Source organism: Anabrus simplex, chromosome 2 (genome assembly GCF_040414725.1).
Source record: "Anabrus simplex isolate iqAnaSimp1 chromosome 2, ASM4041472v1, whole genome shotgun sequence".
NCBI classification, from domain to species: Eukaryota; Metazoa; Arthropoda; class Insecta; order Orthoptera; family Tettigoniidae; genus Anabrus; species Anabrus simplex.
The window spans coordinates 955,217,072-955,244,807 of record NC_090266.1 but is presented as its reverse complement, the minus strand read 5'-3'; the positions used below and the strand labels follow the sequence as shown (position 1 = coordinate 955,244,807).

At 39.2% G+C, this 27,736-nt stretch overlaps 1 protein-coding gene across 1 annotated transcript in view; it reads right to left on the bottom strand.

Annotated features, from left to right (window-relative positions):
• ksr (kinase suppressor of ras) overlaps positions 1–27,736 on the bottom strand; it is a 509,869-nt gene that overhangs the window by 67,343 nt on the left and 414,790 nt on the right. The window contains exon 14 of the mRNA XM_067141756.2: positions 20,709–20,842. Coding sequence (XP_066997857.1) covers positions 20,709–20,842 — 134 coding nt within the window. The remainder of the gene's footprint in view (positions 1–20,708; positions 20,843–27,736) is intronic.

Sequence of the window (27,736 nt, the reverse complement as noted above, 5' to 3'; positions counted from 1 at the left end):
CTACACAACCAAAAAAAACAACGTAATGTTCCACACTTCATTGGAAAAGATGGTGTCATGAAATGGAAAATGCATATTCCCCCTCAAAATATGAGAACTCGCTCAGTGAATCTCATAACTCATTTGCCTGGCATGAAAGGACTGGCAAGAAATTTGACTTCTATTGTAGATATATGGAACTGCTATTTTGATGCTAGAATTCTAAACATTCTGGTCGATTGTACAAATCTTTCTATAACCCGTGAACCTTACGACCAAGAATATTGAACTGGAAAACTAACAGTACATCCATTGAGATGTTTCGGCTCACTATGTCACTGGAGAGGTTTATGTTTCTGCTGAGGCATTTGGCAACAAAGAAATGAGATTGCACTGACAAGAAACAGATGAAATGTCTGCAATTCGGAATGTATTTGACGGTTTTGTGGCAAATTGTCAAGCTAACTACACCCCATCTGAATATACAACTGTTAAAGTTAAAAACTTTTTATTTTATAACCACCTATTCAATACAAAGATAATGCACTCAATTATTTATAAAATATTCATGAGGTACATTGGTTAATAGGACATGTTTCGTTCGTCTTTGCGAACATCATTAGCTATAAATAACAAAGCCTAAGGTCAGGGCCCTGAGTTTATTTAAATGGTTAAAAATGTTGTTATATTAAAAGAATGGTAAAATTGTGATAAAAGTAACTGTATAGTATTAAAATTAGACTGTAACATAGTATAACGATTAGCATCAAGAATTTTTCATAAAGTACAATGAATATTGATAATCTGAAAAGTAAAAACAATCATAAGGGTTATTAAATTAGAAAAGATGTAATAGTAGACATTAAAAATACTTCGATGTTTGAAGCGTGGATTAATTGTAGAGTTGTTGGGTATAAACTTCAAGTTTGAAATCCATTAGACCGGTGAAAATATTTGCTAGCGGTAACAGCGTGAATAGGACAAGGCAGGCCACTTGTTATTGCCTCTAGTGAATTGTGTTGGGTTGAGACAGATAATATTGTAGGCACTAAAATATGTTCGTATGTGACGCGTGGATAATGTTGAAAGCATGAACTTCAAATTTTTAAATCTGCTGTGATAGAAAGGGAGTGTCCGCTGACGTTAGCTGCGTGAGGCAAACTGGCAAGCGGCTTGCGGCTTGCCTCATGCAGCTAACGTCAGCGGACACTCCCTTTCTATCACAGCAGATTTAAAAATTTAAAATTCATGCTTTCAACATTATCCACGCATCACATACGAACATATTTTAGTGCCTACAATATTATCTGTCTCAACCCAACACAATTCACTAGAGGCAATAACAAGTGGCCTGCCTTGTCCTATTCACGCTGTTACCGTTAGCAAATATTTTCACCGGTCTAATGGATTTCAAACTTGAAGTTTATACCCAACAACTCTACAATTAATCCACGCTTCAAACATCGAAGTATTTTTAATGTCTACTATTACATCTTTTCTAATTTAATAACCCTTATGATTGTTTTTACTTTTCAGATTATCAATATTCATTGTACTTTATGAAAAATTCTTGATGCTAATCGTTATACTATGTTACAGTCTAATTTTAATACTATACAGTTACTTTTATCACAATTTTACCATTCTTTTAATATAACGACATTTTTAACCATTTAAATAAACTCAGGGCCCTGACCTTAGGCTTTGTTATTTATAGCTGATGATGTTCGCAAAGACGAACGAAACATGTCCTATTAACCAATGTACCTCATGAATATTTTATAAATAATTGAGTGCATTATCTTTGTATTGAATAGGTGGTTATAAAATAAAAAGTTTTTAACTTTAATACTTTATCTTCAATACGGTCTAATTATGAGATTTATCACATGTATACAACTGTTGACGAAAAACTTGAGGCTTTCAGGGAAAGGTGTGGCTTCCGCCAGTACATCCGAAGCAAAACCAATAAATATGGGATTAAAATCTATTCATCAGTATGTGTTAAAATGTTTTATAGGTCATACCTTGAGGTATATGTTGGTAAACAGCCCGACGGCCCATATTCTGTTGATAACAGCACAAAAGAAGTAGTTGAAAGATTAGTGAAACCTACTGCCAATACAGGTAGGATTGTGACCACGGACAATTGGTTCACCAGCATAGAATTATCTGAAAGTTTGTTGAAAAACCATACACTGACTTGGTACTATAAGAAAAAAGGTAGTTACCTTGTGAATTTCTGGAAGGTAAAAATAGACCCAGTCTACTCTACCATGTTAGCGTTCCAGGAAAATTCCACCCTAGTATCATACATTCCCAGAAAAGGCAAAAATGTGCAGCATTTATCCACAATGCATCGTGCCGACAAAGCTGACACCAACACTGATAAACCTGAAATGATCATGTTGTGTAATGCCATGAAAGGGGGTGTTGATGTGGTTGATAAGCTTAGTGCAGGGTATAACTGTGCCAGGCAAACTTGCCAGTGGCCTATGTTAATCTTCTACAGTTTGATGAACATTGATGCTATAAATGCTTTTGTGACAATGAACAACAACAATCCTAAAGCTAATATGATGTGAAGAATTTCCTTACAAACACGGGCATTTGATTTAATTGGAGAAGATCCACAGTCAATCAGGTTCCAAGACTGACTTGAATGAGAATTCAAGAGATCTGTAACATCCCAGCTGAGAACATGTCGGTGCCTACACAGGAGAAAAAAAAGTGTATGGCCAGTGTGAATACTGCGACCCAAAGAAAAATCGTAAAACAAAATACAAGTGCTATTTGTGTGGGAAGTTCATGTGCTTGGAGCACATTGTGGTTGTTTGTCCAACTTGTTCTGAAAAGAAGGAATGAACATGGTGATCGACTATGACTGTGAATTGTTCATTGCATCTTTGTAAGAATTGTCACTATCCAAGTTTTCTAGTTAATCATGAGGAGCATTTATTTCTGCATTTGATTCCTAGTTAACCTTTTACGGTCCAACGTCGAGGAGACCTCGAGATCATGGTTTATTATAACTGGTCTAACGTCGAGGTCACCTCGACATTATGTTTTGTTCCATTTAAGAAGTTATTTATTGAAGTTCTTTGACCTGATTGAGGTACATCGATATCCCTGATGTTTCTAGAGCAAATTTTTGTGCACAAAGGAATCTGTTCTTTTATCTCCATGGAAATAATACGAGATATATGTAGCCGTGTATCGTCGTGGTTACCTGCGGCCTGTCAGCTGTGTTTTTGTTTACATTGAGTAGTGTGCACACGTGTCGTACTAGGCATGTTTATCTGTGAATGCGAATTGTCTCAGTTGAATTTGCGATATAAAAGCGACAAATATGAATGAAGGAGAAATACGTATGCACGTTTAGTAGACAGCAGTGACGATGATAATTTATTTTAAATAAACGAAGAGTTTAGAGAACTGACATGTGAGGATGAAGGTGTAGTGAATTACAGCACTGCAAGTGAAACTTCAGCAAATGGACCTGTGCGTAAGAAAGCACAGAATGATCCCAGACCATCATATGCTGTTTCTGAAGATTCAGAAGAGGAAGTTCCAATGCCTGCTACAAAAGCAAGATGATGTATGAAGGTAATGGACTGGGGTGGAGGACGGGATATGGCACACGGCAATGATGATGCTTCTCAGGTCAGTGTTGATAATTTGAGTAACAATGATGCTGGAAATACTTTCGCACATACAAATAGGAATGCAAACGACAATAGTGTTTGCCGGAATGTAACATTTCATGATAGTGAGCCTCCTAGACTAAGTTATTCATCAGGTCAGGAAACTAGCTAAATCAGTCCACTTCAGTTTTTAAGTTATTTTTCACTCCTGCACTGATAACTTTGTGTAAACCTGTAAGTAACTCACTAGACTCCTGTTTATATAATATAATAATCATAATAATAGTATAAATGTAGTTACTAATAAAAGTTCTGTATTTAATCTGACTAGGTAAAAATGTGCAAAATTAATTTGGACCAGACTGTTGTACCATGTGACAGAAAATTGGACTGCAAAGGGTTAATCATTTTTGTTTGTTTGTTTGTTTGTCTCCTGACAATGGTGAATTTATTTCTTTTTCCTTTTTATCGTTAACAGTAACATTGCAAGGCTTAGTAATGAATTTTTGTAGTGTGGTTTCTCTTTAATAAATGATTTACTTGTTTTAAAACATAAGAAATATGCATGTTTGTAACTTCCGACTCACAGACTGATGTTAGCACTCATGCTAGGATTTTTCATGTTAGTACTGGAGGGTTTAACGGTCACAAATAAATATAAGCAGTTGTATGAGTTGGTGTTTACGAAATTAATGGAAAATCGTGCAAGCAACTTGATAGTGCAAGATATGAACATACAAAAATGGGCTCGTGAGGAAGCCAAATCACTTGATTTACCTTTGTCAGCAAGTGCAACATGGGTATGGTTTTTCAAGCAGGATTTTCACACAGGTTCACAAAAAATTATGTAGTTTGTCACATGAAAATAATAATAAGAAGAAGATGAAACTACTAACAACATACTGCATTCCTGGAGAGCAGAGAGAATGTATTTAATTGTTACAGGTGAACTATGTAATGCGAGTGGAGTGTATTTTTTTGAAGACCTTGTTTGAAAAATACGATATGATGTTTTATTTTTGTTGACCTAACCTGTACTGTATAATGTTGTAACATAGGCATTTGTAAAGAGTAGAATTCTGTCTATAGTTCCGGGAAAGATCCAGAAAGTTACATAACTTTTGTACAGGGTGTGTTACTTTGTTGGTATGTGTTCTAGAAAGTGTGTTCTGTCTATTCTGGAAAAATACGACTTTCGCGATCATGCGTATTCTAGAATGTTAGTCAAAGTTCGCGATCGAAAGTAAGGTTGTGATTGGTGAGTCTAGGTGGCAATAGGGAACACGTGCATGCTGATTGGTTGCCTCCAAGGCCAGTAATTCCTATATATAGTGAGCGAGGCAGTGTTCGAATCAATTCTGTATCCTGAATTCTGTCGGTCTCGGTTTATCTGTCTGCGAGCAGCCTATCTGGTTGACGTCCCCCGGCTTCGGGGATGGCACTCTGCTCGGGTAAGCACTCTTGAATTCCGTTCCTGCTAAAATTTCCGTAATGTTCCGATTTGCTTTTCATACAGGAGTATGCCCTAACCTCACCTAGATTCACCAAATTAGTTACTTATGACGCCTTAGTTTTTCAGCTGGACTTACCTGTTCGTTTCCGAGGCATTCCCGTTTTGTTTCACTAAAATATGTATATTGTAGTTTAATAGTATTTCCCCTTGGGGTTTGCCTCTGATAGTTCTGTATCACTTTAGGTACGCTAGATTTTGGATAACCTGTAAATTGCATTGTACTACTGCATTGGTAACTAGATGTACAGTTGATTTGTAATTTGAATTTACACTGCTACGAATAACCTATGTATATCACTGAACTTATAGCTCATAACTTGGAATGTATTTGTAGAATTATCTTGTAAATAATATTTTAAAAAACTAAGGATCACGGTGATTCATTTCGGAATCTGCTATCTAAGCCATGTCCATGCCTTTGGTAGGTTCCCAGCCCTTCCATCTTCCCGTTTTGTCGTTCACTAGTTGCCCCTACTGATAGTTACGTACTTGTTTTGTTGGAGATCCGCGTTATGCTAGCTACTGTTTTTCCGAGTGTGTAGTGTTTTCTTATATTGTGTATTGTACTCTTACCTTCCCCTTTTAACTGTGTTTGTGCTTTGTTTGGTGTTACCACTGTAATAGAGGTAACATTAATGTAGATCAATCTGGCATCAATAAAGGATTCCATTCAGGGAGAACACTTCATCGCCGTGGGAAGAAGATAGTGTGTGGTGTTACATTATCACAAAGTGCACAGACACATTCATTCACAATTATGCCAATTGTATCACGCAAGGCATGTCTCCCTCCCTGTCTATTGTACTGCAGGAATCAAAGTCACCAAGTCAAGCTGTCCAGCAAGGTATGTTTAAAGCCCTAATTTAATTGTGCAATGTTCGAAATCTGGAAAAATAACATAAGACCTTATCTGTATATTTCTGGAGTTGACATTTTTACCTCACAGTGGTCCATTGAACTGTTTACTGTTGGATTCCTAGGCACCTCACAAAGATAATAATTTAATACATGAAGTACTTTCATTAGATAACTATGAACCTGAAAAGTTAAGAATGCAAATCATTCCAGCAAAAACAACTTCTGAATTACAACCATTAGACAGGCATTTTTTTTCCTAATGTTAAAAACAATGGATCAAAATATCTGTGATTTCATTGTGTTAAATAATATCGATGTGAACTTGCAACAGCGTAACAATATTATCAAAAGCATGTCATTGATCTATAATCAAGAATGTTCACTGCACTTCCGTCTGTCACATAGACATGGGTGTAAATTAACGGGCCTAATTACCACGAATGAAACTTTTCGAAATAGCACAGACTACTGTATTAGGAAACGAACTGGTACTTGCGAATTCCTTATGGAGGATAATAATAATTGTGATCAGCTTTCTTTACTCAAATATAGCTGGTGCAAGAAGCTATTTTGTTTCTAACATTTTTTTCTTAATATCCATTAACGTTCACAGGAGACTGAATATGTTGAAGAGGATGAAACACGACTGCCATACTATTGGTGAGTATGTAATTCTTTAATCAGTACATACTCGTACATACAGTGTTTAAATGACCTGAATTTCTTCACATGAAAACAACTAGAGACCCAACAGACTTAAGTGAAACTGTACCTAGACCAAACTATGCTTATAATGATATTTTAAAGTTACAAGAAATTGTTACAGAACTCAACAAATGCAGCAGATCTAGTCCCAGCCCAGACACCATTCCATATGAATTTTTAAAACAGCTTCCACATAGTGCACTCAATTATCTACTTGCTATTTTCAACTATATATGGAGTTCCAAACTATTTCCAGATCAATGCCATTGTGCTATTGTAGTGCCTATAGGCTCCGTTCGTATAGCACCGTGCTGCTGCGGGTGGATACTACGAGAACTACTTAGAGGTATCTTCATCAACAGCTCACCATACGAAGCAGGAATATGTGTGATGTTTACATGCATTTATTCAATTATTTTACAGTGTTTTCTTAAGATGATTATTTTTTTATTGTCGCAACGTTCCGACAGAAAGATATGCTTGTGTTGGGTGCATTAACAGATACTTAAATACAGAGCTTTCTTTCACGACCTCACGAAATGGATTTGAAAAGACAGTGGATCGTAGCAGTAAATCACAAGAAGTGATTCAGGATTTGTACATTTATTTAATACATAACACTTTACAAAATGTAAAGGTTAACAATTACAAACAAATTATTATAGCAATGGTAAATTTCAAATAATCTACAATAGGCCATCTGTTTTAAAGCACACACATCACAACAGATGCATTGTATTCTATTAACACAGTCTTCATGATAGCCAAAATAATAATAATAATAATAATAATAATAATAATAATAATAATAATAATAATAATAATAATAATAATGAAGTTGGATGTCACCACCAACTTCTACAAGACCATGCAGAAGACGGTGGTCATTGACACGACTGGAAATGTACGGAAATTTATGGGTTCAAATTCTATGTAAAAATGTAGTGTAAATTAATCAATACCACAAAAATGTGCAAAATAAATAAATAAATAAATAAATAAATAAATAAATAAATAAATAAATAATAATAATAATAATAATAATAATAATAATAATAATAACATACCGTATTGTACTACAGACCACAATGTGACATTTTATAGTGTTTTGTGACAGCCTCACAAAATGGATTCAAAAAGGCAGTAGACAAATATTTTTTACAGAAATAGGCCCCCATTACACAATATCAATAGTTCACAGATATTCTGCATTTTACATACGTAAAGTTCTGTTCTCACCCCGAGGTGGTGCAACTCTTTTCAAGCAACCCCTAATGAACATGAGCTGCATGTACCCTCACGTCAATCTTAAATTTCTGTCTGTATCGGGAATCAAGCCCGGGCCCCCGATGAAGGAAACTAGTGGTGCTAACCGTTATATTACAGAGGTGGTCGTGATAATATTATAAATACAGACACGATCATTTATTGGCAACGTTAAGATATTCTGATATTTTCTCCTCCCGCAACATGTTTGATAGTGTACATTCGGTTTCAAAATCTGGAATTTCAATTCGTCCAACATCAAACCTGTGCCTTTTTATCAGAAAAAGGTCCTCTAAGCTCCTTTCGTTGTTTTATTTCTCTTTCCCCGCTTTTGAAGTGCGAGGTCGAGACCATTCACAGGGTTGATCAGGTACTCGAGATGACATGTTCTGAGTTAACTGTATAAATAACACCAGAAATATTCTTTTGCCAAAGCCTCCCTAGCAACATTAATCTACGCTAACATGATAACGTATTAGATTTAGAACAAATATATTTTTCTGAAGACAGCATTGTTGAAAGTGTACAGGAACATTAATATCGTTATCACTACAAATAATACATAAATTACTATGTTGCCTCTATCATGAAATAGTGGTTGTATCTAGTGAACCAACGTTTTTCTCTTATCATATTTGCAGTTATTCGCTCTGTTGCTGTTTCCTACGAACAGTTTTTCTTTAATATGTAATACATGACCACTTTCTGGAAGTTTGAAATACTTTGGCTGCTTGTTGTTGCATAAAACACACTGAAATCCCACTGTTATTATTTAGTCGGCTGTGGCAGCACACTGTCAGACGACAGAGATATGTACACGGTGATCGCATTAACTTACAGTGTTCGCCACTCGCAGCGCAGCGGTGCATTTTTCTCATCAGCGCACGGAGCCTATACTCAAGCTAGGAAAGGACATGTTGATCCCAGATAATTATCGTCCCATCGCCTTGACAAATACAATGTGTAAGTTAACGGAGAAAATTGTTAACAACAGATTACACTGCTATTTGGAACATATACACTTTCTTAGTGATGCACAAAATGGTTTTCGTAAAGCACGTTCAACAACAGATACCTTATACGTTTAGAATGAGAAATCCGAGAAGCTTTCCTGAATATTTTGCTAGTTGCTTTACGTCGCACTGACACAGATAGGTCTTATGGCGACGATGGGACACGAAAGGGCTAGGAGTGGGAAGGAAGCGGCCGTGACCTTAATTAAGGTACAGCCCCAGCATTTGCCTAGTGTGAAAATGGGAAACCACGGAAAATCATTTTCAGGGCTGCCGACAGTGGGGTTCGAACCTACTATCTCCCGAATACTGGATACTGGCCTCACTTAAGCGACTGCAGCTATCGAGTTTGGTCTTTCCTGAATAACCAGCATCTCACAGCTGTCAGTTTAGAGATTGAAAAGGCATATGCACGGTGTGGAAAGACTATCTAATTGAAACACTGATAAAACATAATATTTCAGGAAACATGCTTTACTTCATTTACAATTTCCTTAAAGATTGCCCAATTCAAGTCAGGACAAATTGAATTCTTTCACATGAAGTAACCATCAATAATGGAGCTTCCCAAGGATCAGTCATTAGTGTCATATTATTCCTCATCGCAATAAATGGCATTATCTCCAACATTCACCTACCAGTAAAGGCTTGCCTCTTTTTGCCGATGATTTTATTATATTATGTGCAGGAAGAAATAAATTGACTACTCAACAGTTACTTCAAGAATCAATTGAGAATATCCAAAAATGGGCTCAAAACCAAATGCATACTCTTCTCCAAATGCAAACATACTGTACAAGACCCTGAGCTGCACATGGACAATCACACAATTGAAACAGTAACAATGAAAATCTTAGGGGTTTTAGTTGATACTACATTAAGCTGGATACCTCACCTGAAAAACCTTACAGGTGACTGCTTATGAAGGCTGAACATAATGAAGACCCTGGCAGCAAAGAAATGGGCGGGGGGAAAACTACCAAGTACTAATGAACACGTACAAAGCAATTATTAGGGCTAAATTAGACTATGGCAGCATAGTATACAATTCTGCAACAATGTCTTCACTCAAAATCCTTGATTCCATCCAGTCCACAGCTCTTCAAATTGCTCTAGGAGCCTTCCACACCAGTCCTGTAGCCGGTATTCAAATAGAAGCAAATGAATCACCACTCACAATTAGACGCAGACAACTAAGTTTGAGGATCACAACTACAGCCCTTCAATGTCAGAATAGCGAAGTTCCTTGAAGAATTAAATCTAAATATCCCTCCAATACTCCTCTCAGACCATTCTCTTAACACATTCACGCCCGTATCCGAGTTATTGCCTATAGCGCGTGACCATGCTGTGGACCGTATCCGAGTTAGCCCGGATAAGCGCAATCTTGAACTCGAGCCGTTCCTACGCAGCTGGGATCTATTTCGGTCACAAATATGTGCGAGAGAGATGAAAGTAATACCCTTATGAATGTTTCTACTCACCAAAAACCACATGGCCACGGCGATTTTCCCTCCCAATGCACTTTCTTTGTTTTATTTCTGAAGGTAGCCTAGCGCTCGCACAACTAGCTGCGTAGTTGGTTTGTGATTGCACAAGCGTGTGTATAGTCGCGTTCTGAAGTATTACCATGGCGTGTAGGGACAATATAAATGATGCAAGTGATGCGAATTTACAAAGCACAGTTTTTCACCTGCTTGAAAATTATCTTGGCCAGGGGTACACAGTCTATATCGACAATTATTACAAATAGCGTTTGACTGGCGAAACAATTACGGGAACAGATCACTGCCTTATGTGGAACAAAACGGTCGAATAGGGGTGAACCAAAAGATCTAAAGGAACACCAGGCAATTCTCAAACCAGGTAAAAAGTGAACCCGACATACAAGTACAGTCACCTCTCTCCGAAATCTCAGCTCCATCTACGTCATCAGCTCCAAGTCAACGTCCTGCAATTTTGCCGCCAAAAATGGCACCGGCCAAGGATCCATCATTTAGGTTAGATACGAAGAGAAAAGAGTATATTCTCTTAAAGTTTCCACCATCAAATATAGACAAGTTCCCCTGAAGAAGGTGCAAAGTGTGCTTAAAATATAAAATTATTAGTGAAACACGCTATTTCTTGGAATGTTTAGTGTTCCCATTCACCCAGGAAAGTGTGATATTACCTACCACACCCTACAGAGATACTAGAGGACTTCATTAAGGTATGTGGAAAATTTTGTTTCCATATCTTGTTCCGTTTAGAACTTATTGTGAAAAGAATTCGTTGTTGTTTGGTCTGCCACTAACAGCTGGAATAGCTGGGCCAGCCCTTTAAATAGCCGCTCAGATGATGGGCGTAAATGTGTTAATGTCCCACCATGGACTATTACCCTGTCAACAATTAACTTCGAAATAGACTACAGTGTCAAAGACGAAATTGACAATGAATTATTTCTTGAAATTTCTAACAATTACCCAAGGCACGCTGCAATCTGCACTGATGGATCAAAATGTACATCTGTACAACATGCAACAGTGTGTTGACTGTGAAGCACATCATTACAGACTGTTCAGTGTACGACCAATGGCGCCAGTACCACGGTATACCGAAGGAGATTAAGGAGGCACTCTCATCTCCTTCACTGTGCGAACAAATTATAAAGTTTTCAAAGACACTGGTCTGATCTTTTATATTCCTCTCACTTTTCACTCTACTGTAATGTAATGTAGATTCTACAATTAGAAAAGTCACAATAAGACCTTATGGTTAAAGTACCATGCTATACCGATTGCCTGACTACTATACAGTCTTCTCTAATGAGCAATACACAATAAACCAAGCTACGCTACACATTTTAAGAACCAGCACCTGCAATAACTCCTTTGTGATTTTGTCTGATTCAAAAAGTGTATTAAACGCAATAGAAAGTCCATCGAAACACATCCTTGTACAAGAAATACAACTGTTGTTTAACAACATTACAAAAGAAGGCAAACAAGTCATCCTTGCGTGGATACCCTCACACACAGGTATTCAAGGCAATTAATCTGCTGATCAGGTAGCTGAAGACTCTACACACCTCCCACTAGGCGATCTAACAATAGCAACCCCTAACACTGACATTATTACCTATGCTAAAACGAAATTATACGAAGAGTGGAAGATAAAATGGCTTCAAACTTCAAACAGTAAACATGACGTAACAAAGAAATCTACAGAACAACACTATCTTCACAACCTTCACAGGCAAGGTCAAGTCCTAATATATAGAATACGAATCGGCCACTCCAAGATAAGTCACAGCTACCTCCTTGAGAAGAAACAGCTTCCCATCTGTACAACATGCAACAGTGTGTTGACTGTGAAGCACATCATTACAGACTGATCAGTGTACGACCAATGGCGCCAGTACCACGGTATACCGAAGGAGATTAAGGAGGCACTCTCATCTCCTTCACTGTGCGAACAAATTATAAAGTTTTCAAAGACACTGGTCTGATCTTTTATATTCCTCTCACTCTTCACTCTACTATAATGTAATGTAGATTCTACAATTAGAAGTCACAATAAGACCTTATGGTTAAAGTGATCCTAATGTAATTTAAAAAAAAAGTCGTATACATTTATCACAGATACAGAAATAATTATCAGAAAGACTAAACTGGTACAGAAAACAGTCACATTAAAATGAGAAAACAAGACGTGCTGTTATCATAACAATATTACATCAATATTCTTAATATACTATCCACTAGTAACTGGTGTCACTGTGAAGTGCACTGCATTCATCACTGACTGAAATGTTTGTGGTCATCACATTATTTTCAGTAGAAAGACACCCTTTACTTCCAGTAGAAAGACATTCTCTTCATCGAGTATCTGGAATCTGCTGGTGAGGTAGACTCATAGAAAATAGGATACAGAAGTGATTTAAATAATGGAGGTCCTTGTACTTTGCAACCCTTTTAGCTACACCTCCTAGGTGGAGCTTTAAAAGTATTGCCACTGATGGTCTGCCTAACCTACATTTTAATACACTAACTCTTCTGAAGTGGAAGTCATCATCCAGAGTTTCTTTGAAAAGCATAGTTGAAAGATCTTTCTTTTCCACATGTATCCATCCTATGTTGTGCCATAAAACAGTATGAGAATCTTTTGTTGCAGTCAACCTTGTAAATTTGTCCATGGGCTGAAATGTGAAGAAATCTTCACTATACATTGAAGCAATACTGATTATTTAAATGTTAATCTCATCATCAGGAACAAAGACATTATTAACTATATGTCTAATATCCTTGAAATAATAAGAACAACCATGCGATACAACTACTGCTCACGAGATCATCTGCCTGGGTTTTGCCATCAACAGACCACACATTTTTACATAGGATACAAATATAGAGATATATATATTGCAGAACTGCACAGGGGGATTGGTTATCTGATTTTTTCACAATAAATATCAGTGTGGGCCATCACAATGTGCTCTTAACTCATTTTGTGATAAAATATAACATACCTGCTTTCTTTTTCTCAGCCTGTCAAATATTGTACAACATTGGGCACTGCTCATATCTAGAAGTGCCTTTGTCACCAATTCTAACTCAAATTATGCTCATGAAGGATGAGAGACAGATCCTGTTTTTAGTACTGTTTATTTTATTTTACATTATATGGCCTTCATTGGACCACTTTAGTCAATTACACAATGGATTTTTCAATTTTCCCTCAGCCCAGTACTTCTTCATTCTCTCGGATCTTTATTTTCTCTCCTCATCTGAAATCACTCTTCCCTGGGTTTGTTTGTTGATTTTGGCCTGTAGTCTGCTGTCTATGTTTTTGAGTGTCTTGATTCTGTGGGTCTTGTTTTCTAAATCCTCTACTGTGATTCGTAGTTCCTTCATATCTTCTTTGATTTCTGTAATCCACTTAATATTATAGTAATAATAATAGTAGTCATAGCAAACCATTATTTTTCTCCCGATCTTACAGTTTATACAACCTAATCAATCTTAAAGGAGAAAAATAACAATCCTCAATTGGGAAAAAAAGAAAAAAATTGCAAAACTACGACAATTACAAAAAAAAAAAAAGAGCAACCTAGATGTCATATACAATACATTATAAAGATACAATGATACCCCAGACAGGTGGGCATAACAGCACAAAAATAAAGAACACAAGGGAAAGTTAGTCCACTGGCCTCTCTACCAGCTGAATTAAAAATAAAATTAAAAGGGCAATTAAAAATAAATTTAAAAGGGCAAAGTACAGCAACCCCAGGTTGAAACCACCTCACTTCCTGGATACGTGATGGCATGCGTCACCTGCCTGAACTAGCATCTATTGCATATGCTAGTAAGTGTCTCTGTGGTGACACACGCCAGCACCTCCCCTCCTCCTTCCCCGCTACTAGTCAGAAGCTAGGAAGGTCGACAACTCCACTGTGCTGATTCAGTACATTGCTTGTGTCATGACAAACCACTACACTAACTCCTCCTCATGGCACAACTGAGACTTTGCCTTTAAGGCAATATTCTTGTAAAAAAACTTGCACAAATTTCCAGCACTTTTCCATTCCGCCACTAACCACCTCAAAAGCTTGTCTTCATTGCACGGATGAAAAATCCACTCCAATTGTTGTTTATTAAACAGCAGTCTCTCTTCCAGCGTTTCTTTACACTCCGTCAGCAAATGAAAGTCTTTCCTTTCTTCACCACATAATACACACAACGTATTTACTTTTAACTTGGTCCAACCCTTATTAAAATATACACCTAACAACCACCAGATTAGCCCTCTTCACACCCCCCTATTTACATCTGCCACTCTCAGATTTAGAATCTGATTAACTCTCAGAAACATTTCTAGGGTAGCCTTCTCCCGGCATTCGGCCTCCAATTCTTGTTCAACAATATCTCTCGCCCTCTTAATCATGTGTTTCCAATGCGTTCCCTTACCCCCGCCCCATTTAACGTTATAAAACTCACCCAACCCCAGTCTATCTAAGGTGTTTTTCACCTTGTCCACCCAGTAGTCACCATAATTATCCTTCATTTGACTTTGGTAGGCCGACAGTAGGATCTGGCCCCCTGCCCCTTCTCTTAATCTACACTAGTATCCAAGCACTCTTTTAAAAATATCTACCTTAATATACTCTTTACATAACATCTTCGCACCTGCACTCGCGGTGCACAAGGGTAGGCCTGTAACAATCTTGCAGAACCTACTCTCTACCTGTTCTAATATCACACACTCTTTTTCTACACCCCAAACCTCCGAAGCATATAGCATTTTACCCTTCACCACCGTGTTAAATACCATGCTTTGAACAGCATAGCTTGCTCCCCTAAATTTATTTTCCAATATCCTATTTACTGAGAGTGCTGCTTGGCCTCTCCATTTGATATGCCTAATCTGCTCCATCAAACTGCCATTTCTACTCAGCATCACCCCGCTGTACTCCATTTCCACCACCTAAATCTCTTCCCCGTTTATTACCCACTTTACTCCCGGTTTCTTTTTATTTCCTTTCCTGCATACCATCACCTTAGACTTCTTACCATTAATCTTCAATGACCATTTCTCCGCAAAACTCCCTACTTTATTCAAACTTTTTTGCAAACCACCAACTGTCAACGACAGCAACACCACATCATCCGCAAAGATTAATCCTGGAATTTCTTGTTTGCCTAGCACCGGGTAAGCCCATTTCCTCTCTACATGGCCACCTAGTAGGTCGTTTATAAACAATAGGAAAAGGATTGGCGACAATTTACATCCCTGTTTCAACCCAATTTTCGACTCAATCACTTCACTCACCACCCCATCTTCCACCCTGATGCTACAATGAACTTTCTCATATATACTTCTGATTGCCCTTCTCATCTTCTCTCACACCCCAACCCTCCCCAATCTTTCAAACAGGGCCTCCCTACTCACTGTATCGAATGCCTTCTGGAAGTCAATTGTGGCGATAAATACTTTGGCACCTGCTTTTCTCACATATTTATCAATTATGGTTCTCACGATCATTAAATTATCAGCCGTCATCCTCCCCTTCCTAAATCCATTTTGAAAGCACGATAGAATTGAGTAATTCTCTGCCCACCTCCTCAATCTATTTGCTAGAATAACCGTGTACACCTTGCTCAGGGAGTCCAGCAGGGTTATACCTCTATTGCTGGGATTAGTCCTGTCCACTCCCATCACCTCTTCACCTGTTATTCTCTTTCCCAGCTCTTGGCAGTCCCTCTCTAGCCCCCTATCTACTTTATCACCTCCGTCGACCCTTATCCACCCTTCCTGTTCTCCTAATAGTTCCCGGAAATACTCTACCCATGTTCCATATCCGATTTTTTAAACCCTCGCCCACACCTTATCACCTTCCCTGTTCTTGCACTCCCTATTTAGAGCTTCCGTTTGAGCCTCCTGCCAAACCCTCTTTTTTTCCTCTTATTTTTTTAAATTCTTTCCTCATCCTGCAAAATTTTTCCCTTAACCCCCTCTCACCATGTTTCCTGAACTCAGCCAACGCCCTCAACACTGCCTTCCTTTTTGCCTTACATTCCTTATCGAACCAACCCTCTCCCACCTCTCTATTCTTATTCCTGTATGATTTCTCCTCCGCTATTTTCCTCCCCGGATATTCTAAAAGCTCTACCGCTCTGTCTATTTTATTACCTTTAACTGCTACCTCAATCCCCACCCTGATGATGTGAAATTCTTCCTCCTCCATGTATTTGCTTAACATTGCTCTCCCCCTCCTTGGGCCAGATATCCTTAGGAACTCTGCAACCTCTCACACTCCGCTCTCTTCCTGAACCCTTCTCTTCTGCACCCTCATCCCTATTTACGATTATATATACTGGGGAGTGGTGGGATTCCACCCAATCGATCACTTCCATCCTATTAATTCTGTCCAACATATTATCCAAACTCATAATTAGACCAATAACACTGCCTCCTTCGTATGTAATATAAGTCATTTTCCCTTCCCTGTCGCCCTGCCACCATCCATTTAGAATATACAAGTCACACGCCCCACATACTTCTAACAACTTCTGACTGTAAAGATTTCTCACTTTATCTTCACTTTTCCTATCTCCCATCTTTACTCTCCTTTCCTCTTTACCATACTCTGGACAAGAGCATCCTATTCTTGCATTTAAGTCCCTTAACAAAATCAGTCCATCCTCTTCGTACTTTCCACTAATAATATTTATTTCCTCTATCAGGCCATCAAAGAAGTAATCATTCACATATATTGATCCCCTTGGAGGGTTGTATATAAAACCCAAACACACATTCTTTCTTTCCGCCCCCTCCCCATTTTAAACCTAACCCATACAACCTCTTCTAGCTCATTTTCTATATCTATTACTTGATCACTTAATTCCTCTTTAACTAATAATGAAATTCCGCCCAAAGTTCTCCCCTTCTTTCCCTGCTTTTTCTTCATTTTATTCCTTATCACGAACCCCTTCCAGGTTAGATTCGTCCCTTCTTTTAGCCATGTCTCTAGGAGGGCCACTATATCAAAACTCTCCACCATCTTGCAAACCTCTTCATTCCCCAACTCACTACCCACCCTTTCAATATTTATCACGCCTATCTTACACCCTAGCTACCTGCTACCCTCCCCTACTCCCCCCTTATCGCCCTTATTTTTATTTACCTCAGCAACGTTATTTAACTTACTTCTAGTTCTACAAAGCCCTTCTGTTTCCTCTCTACTCTCTCCCTTCTTAACCGCCTTTACAGACTCCTTGTTCCCCCTCTCCTCCTGTCCTTTGTTTCTCTTCCCCCATAGATCTTTTAGACTTGCACTTCTAGTCCTGGTCGTTACCTCTCTCCGGGTACTTGCCGCTTCTTCTACTCCAGCACATTCCGGTGGTGCACGACTGTTTACGTCCTGCTCCACACTCTGATCGTCCTCTTCTTCTTCCCAGCCATCTTCACTCGTGTCTCCTCTTCTTTCTTCACGCTGGTCCTCACTCCCTCTCTCGCCAACCACCGTTTCTCCCTCCTCCACCACCGAGCTCTCCTCTCCTCTTGTCACGCTTATCGCTCTCTTTTGTGTAATCGTCTGTAAATAATTTTGGTCCATATGTTGCAGCCTTTCCATTGACCATTCTCTTATCCAGTGGCCATTTCCCACCACCAACTTGTTTCCCCTGATGAAAGCTCTCTCCGGGTACTTGCCGCTTCTTCTACTCCAGCACATTCCGGTGGTGCACGACTGTTTACGTCCTGCTCCACACTCTGATCGTCCTCTTCTTCTTCCCAGCCATCTTCACTCGTGTCTCCTCTTCTTTCTTCACGCTGGTCCTCACTCCCTCTCTCGCCAACCACCGTTTCTCCCTCCTCCACCACCGAGCTCTCCTCTCCTCTTGTCACGCTTATCGCTCTCTTTTGTGTAATCGTCTGTAAATAATTTTGGTCCATATGTTGCAGCCTTTCCATTGACCATTCTCTTATCCAGTGGCCATTTCCCACCACCAACTTGTTTCCCCTGATGAAAGCTGTCAATCCTTGTTTCTTCGCACGCCACATGCGTCTTCTTAGAACTTTCAACTCTCTCTTGCTTCACTACCTATGTCCTGTCTCAACCATACCTTCTCTTCCCTTAAATTCCCTGCGTTCTTTAGGATAATGTCCACCATCAAGGTAGACATCAGCGTGAGTTTAATTGGTCTCAAACCTCCACCTTTCACTTTTCCCACTCTCTGAGCCTCATCAATATCTACTTCACTAAAATTTATCTTCATTCTGTCCCGTATCACGTTCACTATCTAATAAACTAAAGCCACCTTATCTTCTTTTGCTGTTTCTTCAACTCTGTATATAAAAATGTTTTTCTTCATTCGTGCCTGGATCCTATCTTCCATTTCTCTCTTAAGTTTCGCTACCTCCCCCTCCAGCACCTGGACTTTCACTCGCATTTTCTCCATCTCCGCCTCATTCCTCCCCACCTTCTCCTTCAGCTCGTCCACCTCACTTTTAACGCACTGCCGCAAGTTCTTTAGCTCCTTGGAATGGTCACGTATCATCTCCTTCAGTTGGTCTATCTGACACGCCTCCTTCACCACTTTGTTTAGCGCCTCTATCTCTTCCCACCCTAGGGCACTAATTGAGCCTGGCCCTGGGTTTAACTCCACTCCACCTATTATAAGCAGAGCCGATAGCACCACAGCCACCAGCAGCCCTGCCAACACCCCTACTTTCTCACCCATCATCCTCTTGCACAATTGCATTTTCTTCTTCCTCCTGCATCGCCAACTCCCAATCCTCACTTGATAGAGCTCTAGCGCTATCCCCATACTTCAGCACACACTCAGCACATCCGTCCTCACTGCTTACTCGATTGAGACTGACTTAATATTACTCTTACTGTTCCACAATTTTTTCTATTATTATCCTGCTGATTCTATTTTCAGGTGTTCTAATTCAGTGACCAAAGAATGAGATTAATTTTTTTCTGATAGTGCTCATTACCGGTTCTAATTTTTTGTAGACTGTTTAATTAGAAACCAGTCTCCAGTGTCCATTTTCTTGGTATTTTTTGTTTATATACATGTTCTATTTATTCTTTTTTCTATTTTGAGTAACCTATCTATTGCTGCAGTATTAGTTATTTTGAAAATGGTTTCACTACCGTATGTTATTTCTGGTTGTATGACTGTTTTATAATGCTTTAATTTTGTGGCCAGTGAGAGGTCTTTTTTGTTGTATGTGTTCTTGGGAACATATTGAGCTTTGGTTAATTTGTTTATTATGTCGTGTTTGCTTTTCGTTAAGGTTGCATGTTATAATTTCAAACATGATTTCTATTTTCTCAGAGGATATATTGAGGCCAATTTGTTGTGCTATTTCCTGTAGTGATTTAATTTGTTGTTGAGTTTCCTGTGATTTTCCAATTTTGATGTTTTTTTTTTTTTTGTGGGTTATTCTTCTACCATTCCCTCATTATATATTCCAAAGCAAAGTTGAATAGCAGTGGTGACAAACAATCTCCCTGTCTTAAACCAGTTTTTACGAGAAATGGAGCATTGTATTATTATTAGTACTACTTGATGTCAATTATGGAATCAGAGTAAGAGATGGGCCATAAACTTGCAGGATTTGCTGCTGCATTTGCAAGGGCATTAGGGGAGTTTGCAGCAAATATTGGGTGGTTACAATTAAACTTTCCCTACTTATCCCACTCTAAGACAGAAAACTATTCATAGTACGCATACAACACCTGGTAGAAAGAATGTCCAGATTATGGGCTACAAGATATGCATGCGTTGTTATAGTTGAAAAACGGGTTTATCAGAGGGGAACATTCCACGTGCTGATCTGAAGAGAAGCATATCAAGAGAGGTATCAGGCATACTCATGGAGATGCTTTGTGTAGTAAGTTTTCCTATGCTTTCAGATTGTCCTGGACACAGATTCTGAGAACACTTTGTGATGCGACATGCTACGCCCACAAAAACTAAGGATACTGTATGAAATGGCAATGCATTAAAAGGATTTGTTTGGAATTGCTTCTTCACTGTTTCTCTTCCCCATGTCCTTGGAAACGTACACGTTAAGTTTCCTGTACCTGTGATCGTTTGTTTTCCACATAGAAACAGTTAGGTAGGAAAGTTTAATTGTAACCATCTGATATATATATACACACAGACACTGCCACAGAAATACAGTATATCTATGCTAATTAAAAATATGAAATAGTGAAATTAAGATATGAACCTGTTACCGAAGCACAGTTTTGTAACACTGAACAATCCGAAGTCAGTGATAACTACTTTTCCATTCTCCAGAAAAATATTCTTGCTCTTCAAGTCTTTATGAACAATGCCTCTTGCATGGAGATAACCCATTCCCTGTAACAAAAATGTATACAGTACACTAAACAAAGACAAAAACCTGAGGGGTATGTAATAAACCAATAAAATCATTCAATACAAAACTGTCCGTAAATAACTGAACACGATGAAGGAGCAATGATACTGATTTTCATAGGATAATATTTAGTATGCAGTACTTGTGAAATAGGGGCTGCCTGGCCAAGGCGGTAAAGGCGTGCTCGGTTCGCCTGGAAGGACGTGGGTTCAAATCCCCATCAGGTAGTCGTAAAATCTGAGAAACGAGATTTCTACTTCCGGAGATGCACATGGCCTTGAGCTTCCCTCAGCCTACATCAAAAATGAGTACCAGGTTAATTCCTGGGGGCAAAGGCAGCTGGGCATAGAGCTAACCACACTAGCCCTTTAAGTGCCGAGGTTACGGATAGTGGAAGCTTTTACCTTCCACCCCTCCAAGGGCCTTCATTGCCTGTATGGAGATGATGACTGATGATGACGACTTGTGAAATGATTCTCACTGCATTCTCATTTGTCCAAAGACCATAGATTTGGGGCCTATTAGATGGTTCAATATTATTTGATATCAAATGCAAAATGGCTTTGAGGCAAACTATCAGTGCTTGTTAACCACTGGTCTGTTATGACTGGTAAGTATGTCATGTCAGCATGCACAACAGCTGCACAGACAAACTGGTGAGTTTGAAAGATGTTGCATCGATGGGATGCGAGAGAGTAATGTGCTGTTCCACAAAATTGAACAATAAGAGCAGCAAGTTGCAGGCAGGAAAGAAATAGAGTTAGACATGGCTGTGGAAGTAAGGAGAAATTGAAGGAACTTACTAGGAAATTGAATCTAGCAAAGAAGCCAGCTAATGATAACATGATGGCAAGCATAATTGGTGGTCATATAGTGAAAAATGGAAGAGTATGTATAGGTACTTTAAGGCAGAAACAGGTTCCAAGAAGGATATTCCAGGATTCATTAATGAACAAGGGGAGTGTGTATGCGAGGATCTTCAAAAGGCAGAAGTATTCAGTCAGAAGTATGTAAAGATTGTTGGTTACAAGGATAATGTCCAGATAGAGGAGGTGACTAATACTAAATACGTATTAAAATTTACCTATGACAACAATGACATTTACAGCAAGATACAAAAGTTGAAAACTAGAAAAGCAGCTGGAATTGATAAGGTTTCGGGGGATATACTAAAGACAATGGTTTGGGATACAGTACCATATCTGAAGTACTTATTTGATTATTGTTTGCATGAAGGAGCTATAACAAATGAATGGAGAGTTGCTATAGTAGCCTCTGTGTATAAAGCTGAAAGCTGAAAATTACAGGCCAGTCAGTTTGACATGCATTGCATGTAAGCTTTGGGAAAGCATTCTTTCGATTATATTAGACATGTTCGCAAAATTAATAACGGGTTTGATAGAAGGCAGTTTGGGTTTAGGAAAGGTTATTCCACTGAAGCTCAACTTGTAGGATTCCAGCAAGATTTAGCAGATATCCTGGATTCAAGAGGTCAATTGGACTGTATCGTGATTGACCTATCTAAGACATTTGATAGGGTAGATCATGGGAGACTACTGACAAAACTGAGTGCAATCGGACTAGACAAAAGAGTGACTGAATGGGTGGCTATGTTTCTAGAAAATAGAACTCAGAGAATTAGAGTAGGTGAAGCTTTATCTGTTCCTGTAATAATTAAGAGGGGAATTCCTCAAGGCAGTATTATTGGACCTTTATGTTTTCTTATACAGGGTGCGGTAGAAATACCTGATGAATTTCAGACGCCAATAACTCAGCAACGCAACAAGCCATTCACAATTTTGTTGGGCAGTTTAAAAGAGCAGGGTTTGCCATTTAGGTCACATACACTAGATTTGAGCGAACTAAAGGTCGTATTGGCTACAGCTTTCAAACAGATGTTATTTTCATGGTGAGCATGGTCTTGGCCATGGTGAACACGTGCATCATCTCGTCTTGGCTAGTCAGTCAGCCAACCAGTCGCTAGCATGGTGTGGAGTGGTGAACATAGAGGTTTCGTGATTGAGACTTATTTCAAAAATGCCGAATCTGTTACCACAACACAGCGTTTGTTTCTCAGACACTTTGGCTTAGGTCGACATGAGAAAGTTCCGAGTAGGAACACCATTCTGTTATGGGTGAACAGTTTGAGAAAAAGTCGTTTGAGTGTGAAAACGAAGCTGCCTGGTAGACCTCATAGTGTCTGAACACCAGAGACCATCCGTGCAGTGAGACATGCAGTTATGCAATCTCCTCAACGTTCGGTGCGTAGGCATTCACGTGCTATGGGACTATTGGATCGCACCGTAAGGAGGATTTTACACGCAGACTTGAAGTTCCATCCATACAAACTGGTGGGTGTTCAGAAACACTGTGAACGTGATTGGGCCAACCGCAGAGCGTATTGTTAGACTATCCTGGAAGCTGTAACAGCTGACACCAGTGTCCTGGCAAGTAATGAAGATCACTTTCATTAGTCAGGCTACGTTAATAAACAAAATTTTTGGTACTGGTCCGCAACCAATCCTCAACAGCTCCATGAGTGACCTCTTTACAGCGAGCGTGTTACTGTTTGGTGCGTTGTCGCTGATTTAGGAATTGTACGCCCTTTCTTTTTTGAAGAGGACAGAACTAACAGTAACATCGGATCGTTACGTACAGCTGTTACTCAACTTCCTGCAGCCAACACTCACAAACTTAGAGAATCCTGCTGTATGGTTCCAACAAGATAGTGCCACTGCACACACAGCCAGGGCATCGATGGGTCTCCTAAGAGAAATGTTTCCAGGATGTTTCATCTCCTTACAGGATGACGTTCCATGGTCAGCCCCTGACCTCGCCAAGTGCGATTTCTTTCTCTGGAGATATTTGAAGGATCACGTCTTCCGACGTAAGCCGCGAACACTACATGACCTGTAAGCTGCCATCTGTAAAGAAACTGAGGCAATACCACAAGATGTGCTCAAGTGAGTCATGTGGAACTTCATGGAGAGGCTTCAGAGGTGCATCGAACAGGACTGTCAGCATTTGGATGACATTATTTTCAAAACCTAGTGTGTATGTGTATGTGACGCAAATGGCAAACACTACTCTTTCCAAATGTGCAATAAATCTTTAAATGGCTTGTTACGTTGCCGAGTTATTTACGTTTGAAATTTGTCAGGTATTTCTGTCTCAGTCTGTATATATCAATGATATGTGTGAAGAAGTGGAATCAGAGATAAGGGTTTTTGCAGATGATGTTATTCTGTACAGAGTAATAAATAAGTTACAAGATTGTGAGCAACTGCAAAATTACCTCGATAATGTTGTGAGATGGACAGTAGGCACCTCGATAATGTTGTGAGATGGACAGTAGGCAATGGTATGATGATAAACAAGGTTAAAAATCAGGTTGACAGTTTCACAAACAGGAAAAGTCCTCTCAGTTTTAATTACTGCGTTGATGAGCTGAAAGTTCTCTTTGGGGATCATTGCAAGTACCTAGGTCTTAATATAAGGAAAGATCTTAATTGGGGTAATCACATAAATATGACTGTAAATAAATGGTTATGAGGGTATTTAGGGGTTGTAGTAAGGATGTAAAGGAGAGGGCATAAGACCCCAACTAGAGCATGGTTCCAGTGTATGGGACCCTAACTCACCAGGATTACTTGATTCAAGAACTGGAAAAAATCCCAGTGAAAAGCAGCTCGATTTGTTCTGGGTGATTTCAGACAAAAGAGTAGTGTTATGTTGCAAAGTTTGGGCTGAGAAGGCTTGGGAGAAGGGAAACGAGCTGCTCAACTAAGTGGTGTTCCGAGCTGTCAGTGGAGACATGGCGTGGAATGACATCAGCAGACTAAGTTTGAGTGCTGTCTTTAAAAGTAGGAAAGATCACAATATGAAGATAAAGTTGGAATTCAAGAGGACAACAAATTGGGGCAAATATTTGTTTATAGGAAGGGGAGTTAGCGATTGGAATAACTTACCAAGGGAGATGTTCAATAAATTTCCAATTTCTTTGCAATCATTTAGGAAAAGTGTTGTAAAACAATAGATAGTGAATCTGCCACCTGGGCAACTGCCCTAAATGCAGATCAGTAGTGATTGATTGATATTTCTATCATGCAGAGATATTATAAAGGAGAGTTTGAAGAAGGATGTGGAAGAATCACACAGATATCTGACACTGATAAATGCTTGAAAGAAGAGTCTTCGAATAAGGAAGCATTTGAGTAATTTTACAAGAGTTTTGTTTCATCAGTTGGTTGTTTATCACTATAGCATGCAAGCTCAAAACTTTCTCCATATACAGGGTGACCGACGGGAATCCAACGTTTTTGGCATGGCTAGTACTCTCTCGGTAGGAGGAGTGGGGAGTGGAATTGTCAAGCAGGACACTCGCCATGCGTTGCCGTTTCAGTAGCTATGAAGCAGTGGTCGGTTAATAATGTACGGACAACAGGATCTATTGTTAAAAAGACACCACGAACACCAGAAAACATCGAGCGTGTGAGAGCCGCGGTGACGTGTAGCCCTGGGCGCTCAGCACGTAAACATGCACACGATCTCGTAATGAGCCCAACTGAGAATCGTGTTGCAGCTGGGAACGGCACCACGACGCCCATGGTTGAAGCGCACACGAAAAAAATCGCTACACTGTTATAACAGACCCGCCATTCTGCACAAATGCGTCGTACACAAACATACGATGTTCAACCGACCACTGCTCCATAGCTACTGAAACTGCAACGCATGGTGAATGTCCTGCTTGACAATTCCGTTCCCCACTCCTCCTACCGAGAGAGTACTAGCCATGGCAAAAACGTCAGATTCCCGTCGGTCACCCTGTACTACTGCTGACAAGTCACAAAATGTGATGACAAACATCAAGGTCACCATCCTCTGGAATCATGACTTAACTGCCAGGCTGCAATGAGAAAGAATGGCAGAATATTGTTTTCTGATGAATTACATCTGATAGCTTCCATAGTGGATCAGTCGTAAAGTGTCAGCCTCATATCCCAAGATCGTGGGCTCAAAAGTAGCAGAGGTAGTCGGATTTTTGAAGGGTGGAAAAGCTCCATCGTAATTCAATCTCATATGACTCCTTCCTCCTCTTCCTTTATCCAACTCCTGCCGGGTCAGGGCATTTATGGCACTTTTCCACTTTCCTCTCTCCTTCCAACATTTCTCTTCCATAATTTTGTCCCAGTCCACATTTCTTCTTCTTACACTCCTCTTTATTGAATCTATTGAATCGATCCACCTTGTTTTAGATTTCCCTCTTGCTCTCTTCCCCTTGAACTTCATCTCCATCATCTGCTTTGTTATTCCTTCCTCCTCCATCCTCTTTACATGTACAAACCATCTTAGTTTACTACTATCAATTCTCTGATTTAGGTTTTCCATTCTGACCTTTCTCACATCTTCGTTTCTCAATCTGTCATTTCTTGTTTTTCAACCGATACCTCTTAGGTATTTCATTTCACTGGCTTGAATTCTACTCTCCTCCTTACTTGTCACGTCTAGGTCTCAGCCGCATAAGACAATATGGGTGCATGATACATTTTGTACATTATCTCTTTACACTTGCTTCCTTATACTTATTCCAGACAAGGTTTCTTACACTCTGGTACAATGCACTGCCCTGTTGCACCCTCTTGCTGATCTCCCATATCCAGCCTTGTATTTTGCATTAATTCACTCCCTAGGTATTTGAACTGTCAACAATTTCACGGCTTTGACCAACAATTTTCACAATGCCTCTCCCTTGTCTTTCTCCTCTTGATATAACCATGGATTTGCTTTTCTCTGGGCTGATTTTCATACCATACTTCTCTCTCTCTCTTTTTTTTTGTTCAGTGCATCAAGTACGGTAGTCCTTGTACCTCTTTGCTGTTTGCTCCCCGGACCACAATATTGTCTGCAAATAATAACAACAATCTCCCTATTCCCATATGCTTCGTTTGTCTCCTTTACAATTTCGCCCATAACTATTAGAAACACATACCTGCCAACTTTTAGAAACCAAAAATAGGAAGATTTTTTAATTCTTGAATATCATCACATATATTCCACCACAGTCTACGTGATAAAAGGTCAGGATAAAAGGCATACATATCTACAGTTACAATGTGAATTGACCATTAAATTTAAAATCCTAAACTAAGAAAACATAAAAATGGTTACAAGAAAATGTACCTAATCATTCTCATTTATGACACAGGAATAATATTTATGTCACACCGACACACACAACAAAATGCATAATACCGTATTTTCTCACGTAATTAACGCACCTTTTGACGAAAAAATACAGGCGAAAACTTCGGATGCATAAATCATTCAAGGAATTCAGATATTTACAAATTATGTACATTTAAAAGATACATAAAATATAATATAAACACAATTGGTTGAACTCACTTGCGGTTATGGTCATTTGGCGTAAAATTCCAGCGTGAGATATTTCCTGAAAATTCAAATGGGGTACATCAGGTAAGGTAGACACGTGGGTTTGAAGTACCGACACTGGAAAATATTCTTTGCATTACGAGCCGACAATACGACCCGAAGTGAAATAAACATGAACTAATAAAAGTGTAATTCATGTAATGTCATAACAATGACATACCTGCAAAAAAACTGTCCAACACGAGAAGGGCCGGGCATCGAAGAAGGAACCCTGCTAGATTACCCCAAACCGTTCGTATCCAATCTTGTACGAGTGACGTGTCCATCCAACTTTACTCGAATACGAACGTGGATCACTCGCGGAAATTTTGCTTCAGGCATTGTTTTTCATTTTAGAACAATGTAAGTTGTAAGCTTTCTGCCATCAGCTGTTACAGCAAGCATTGCAGTACCTTCCGGTAGCGCGTACGATAACACTA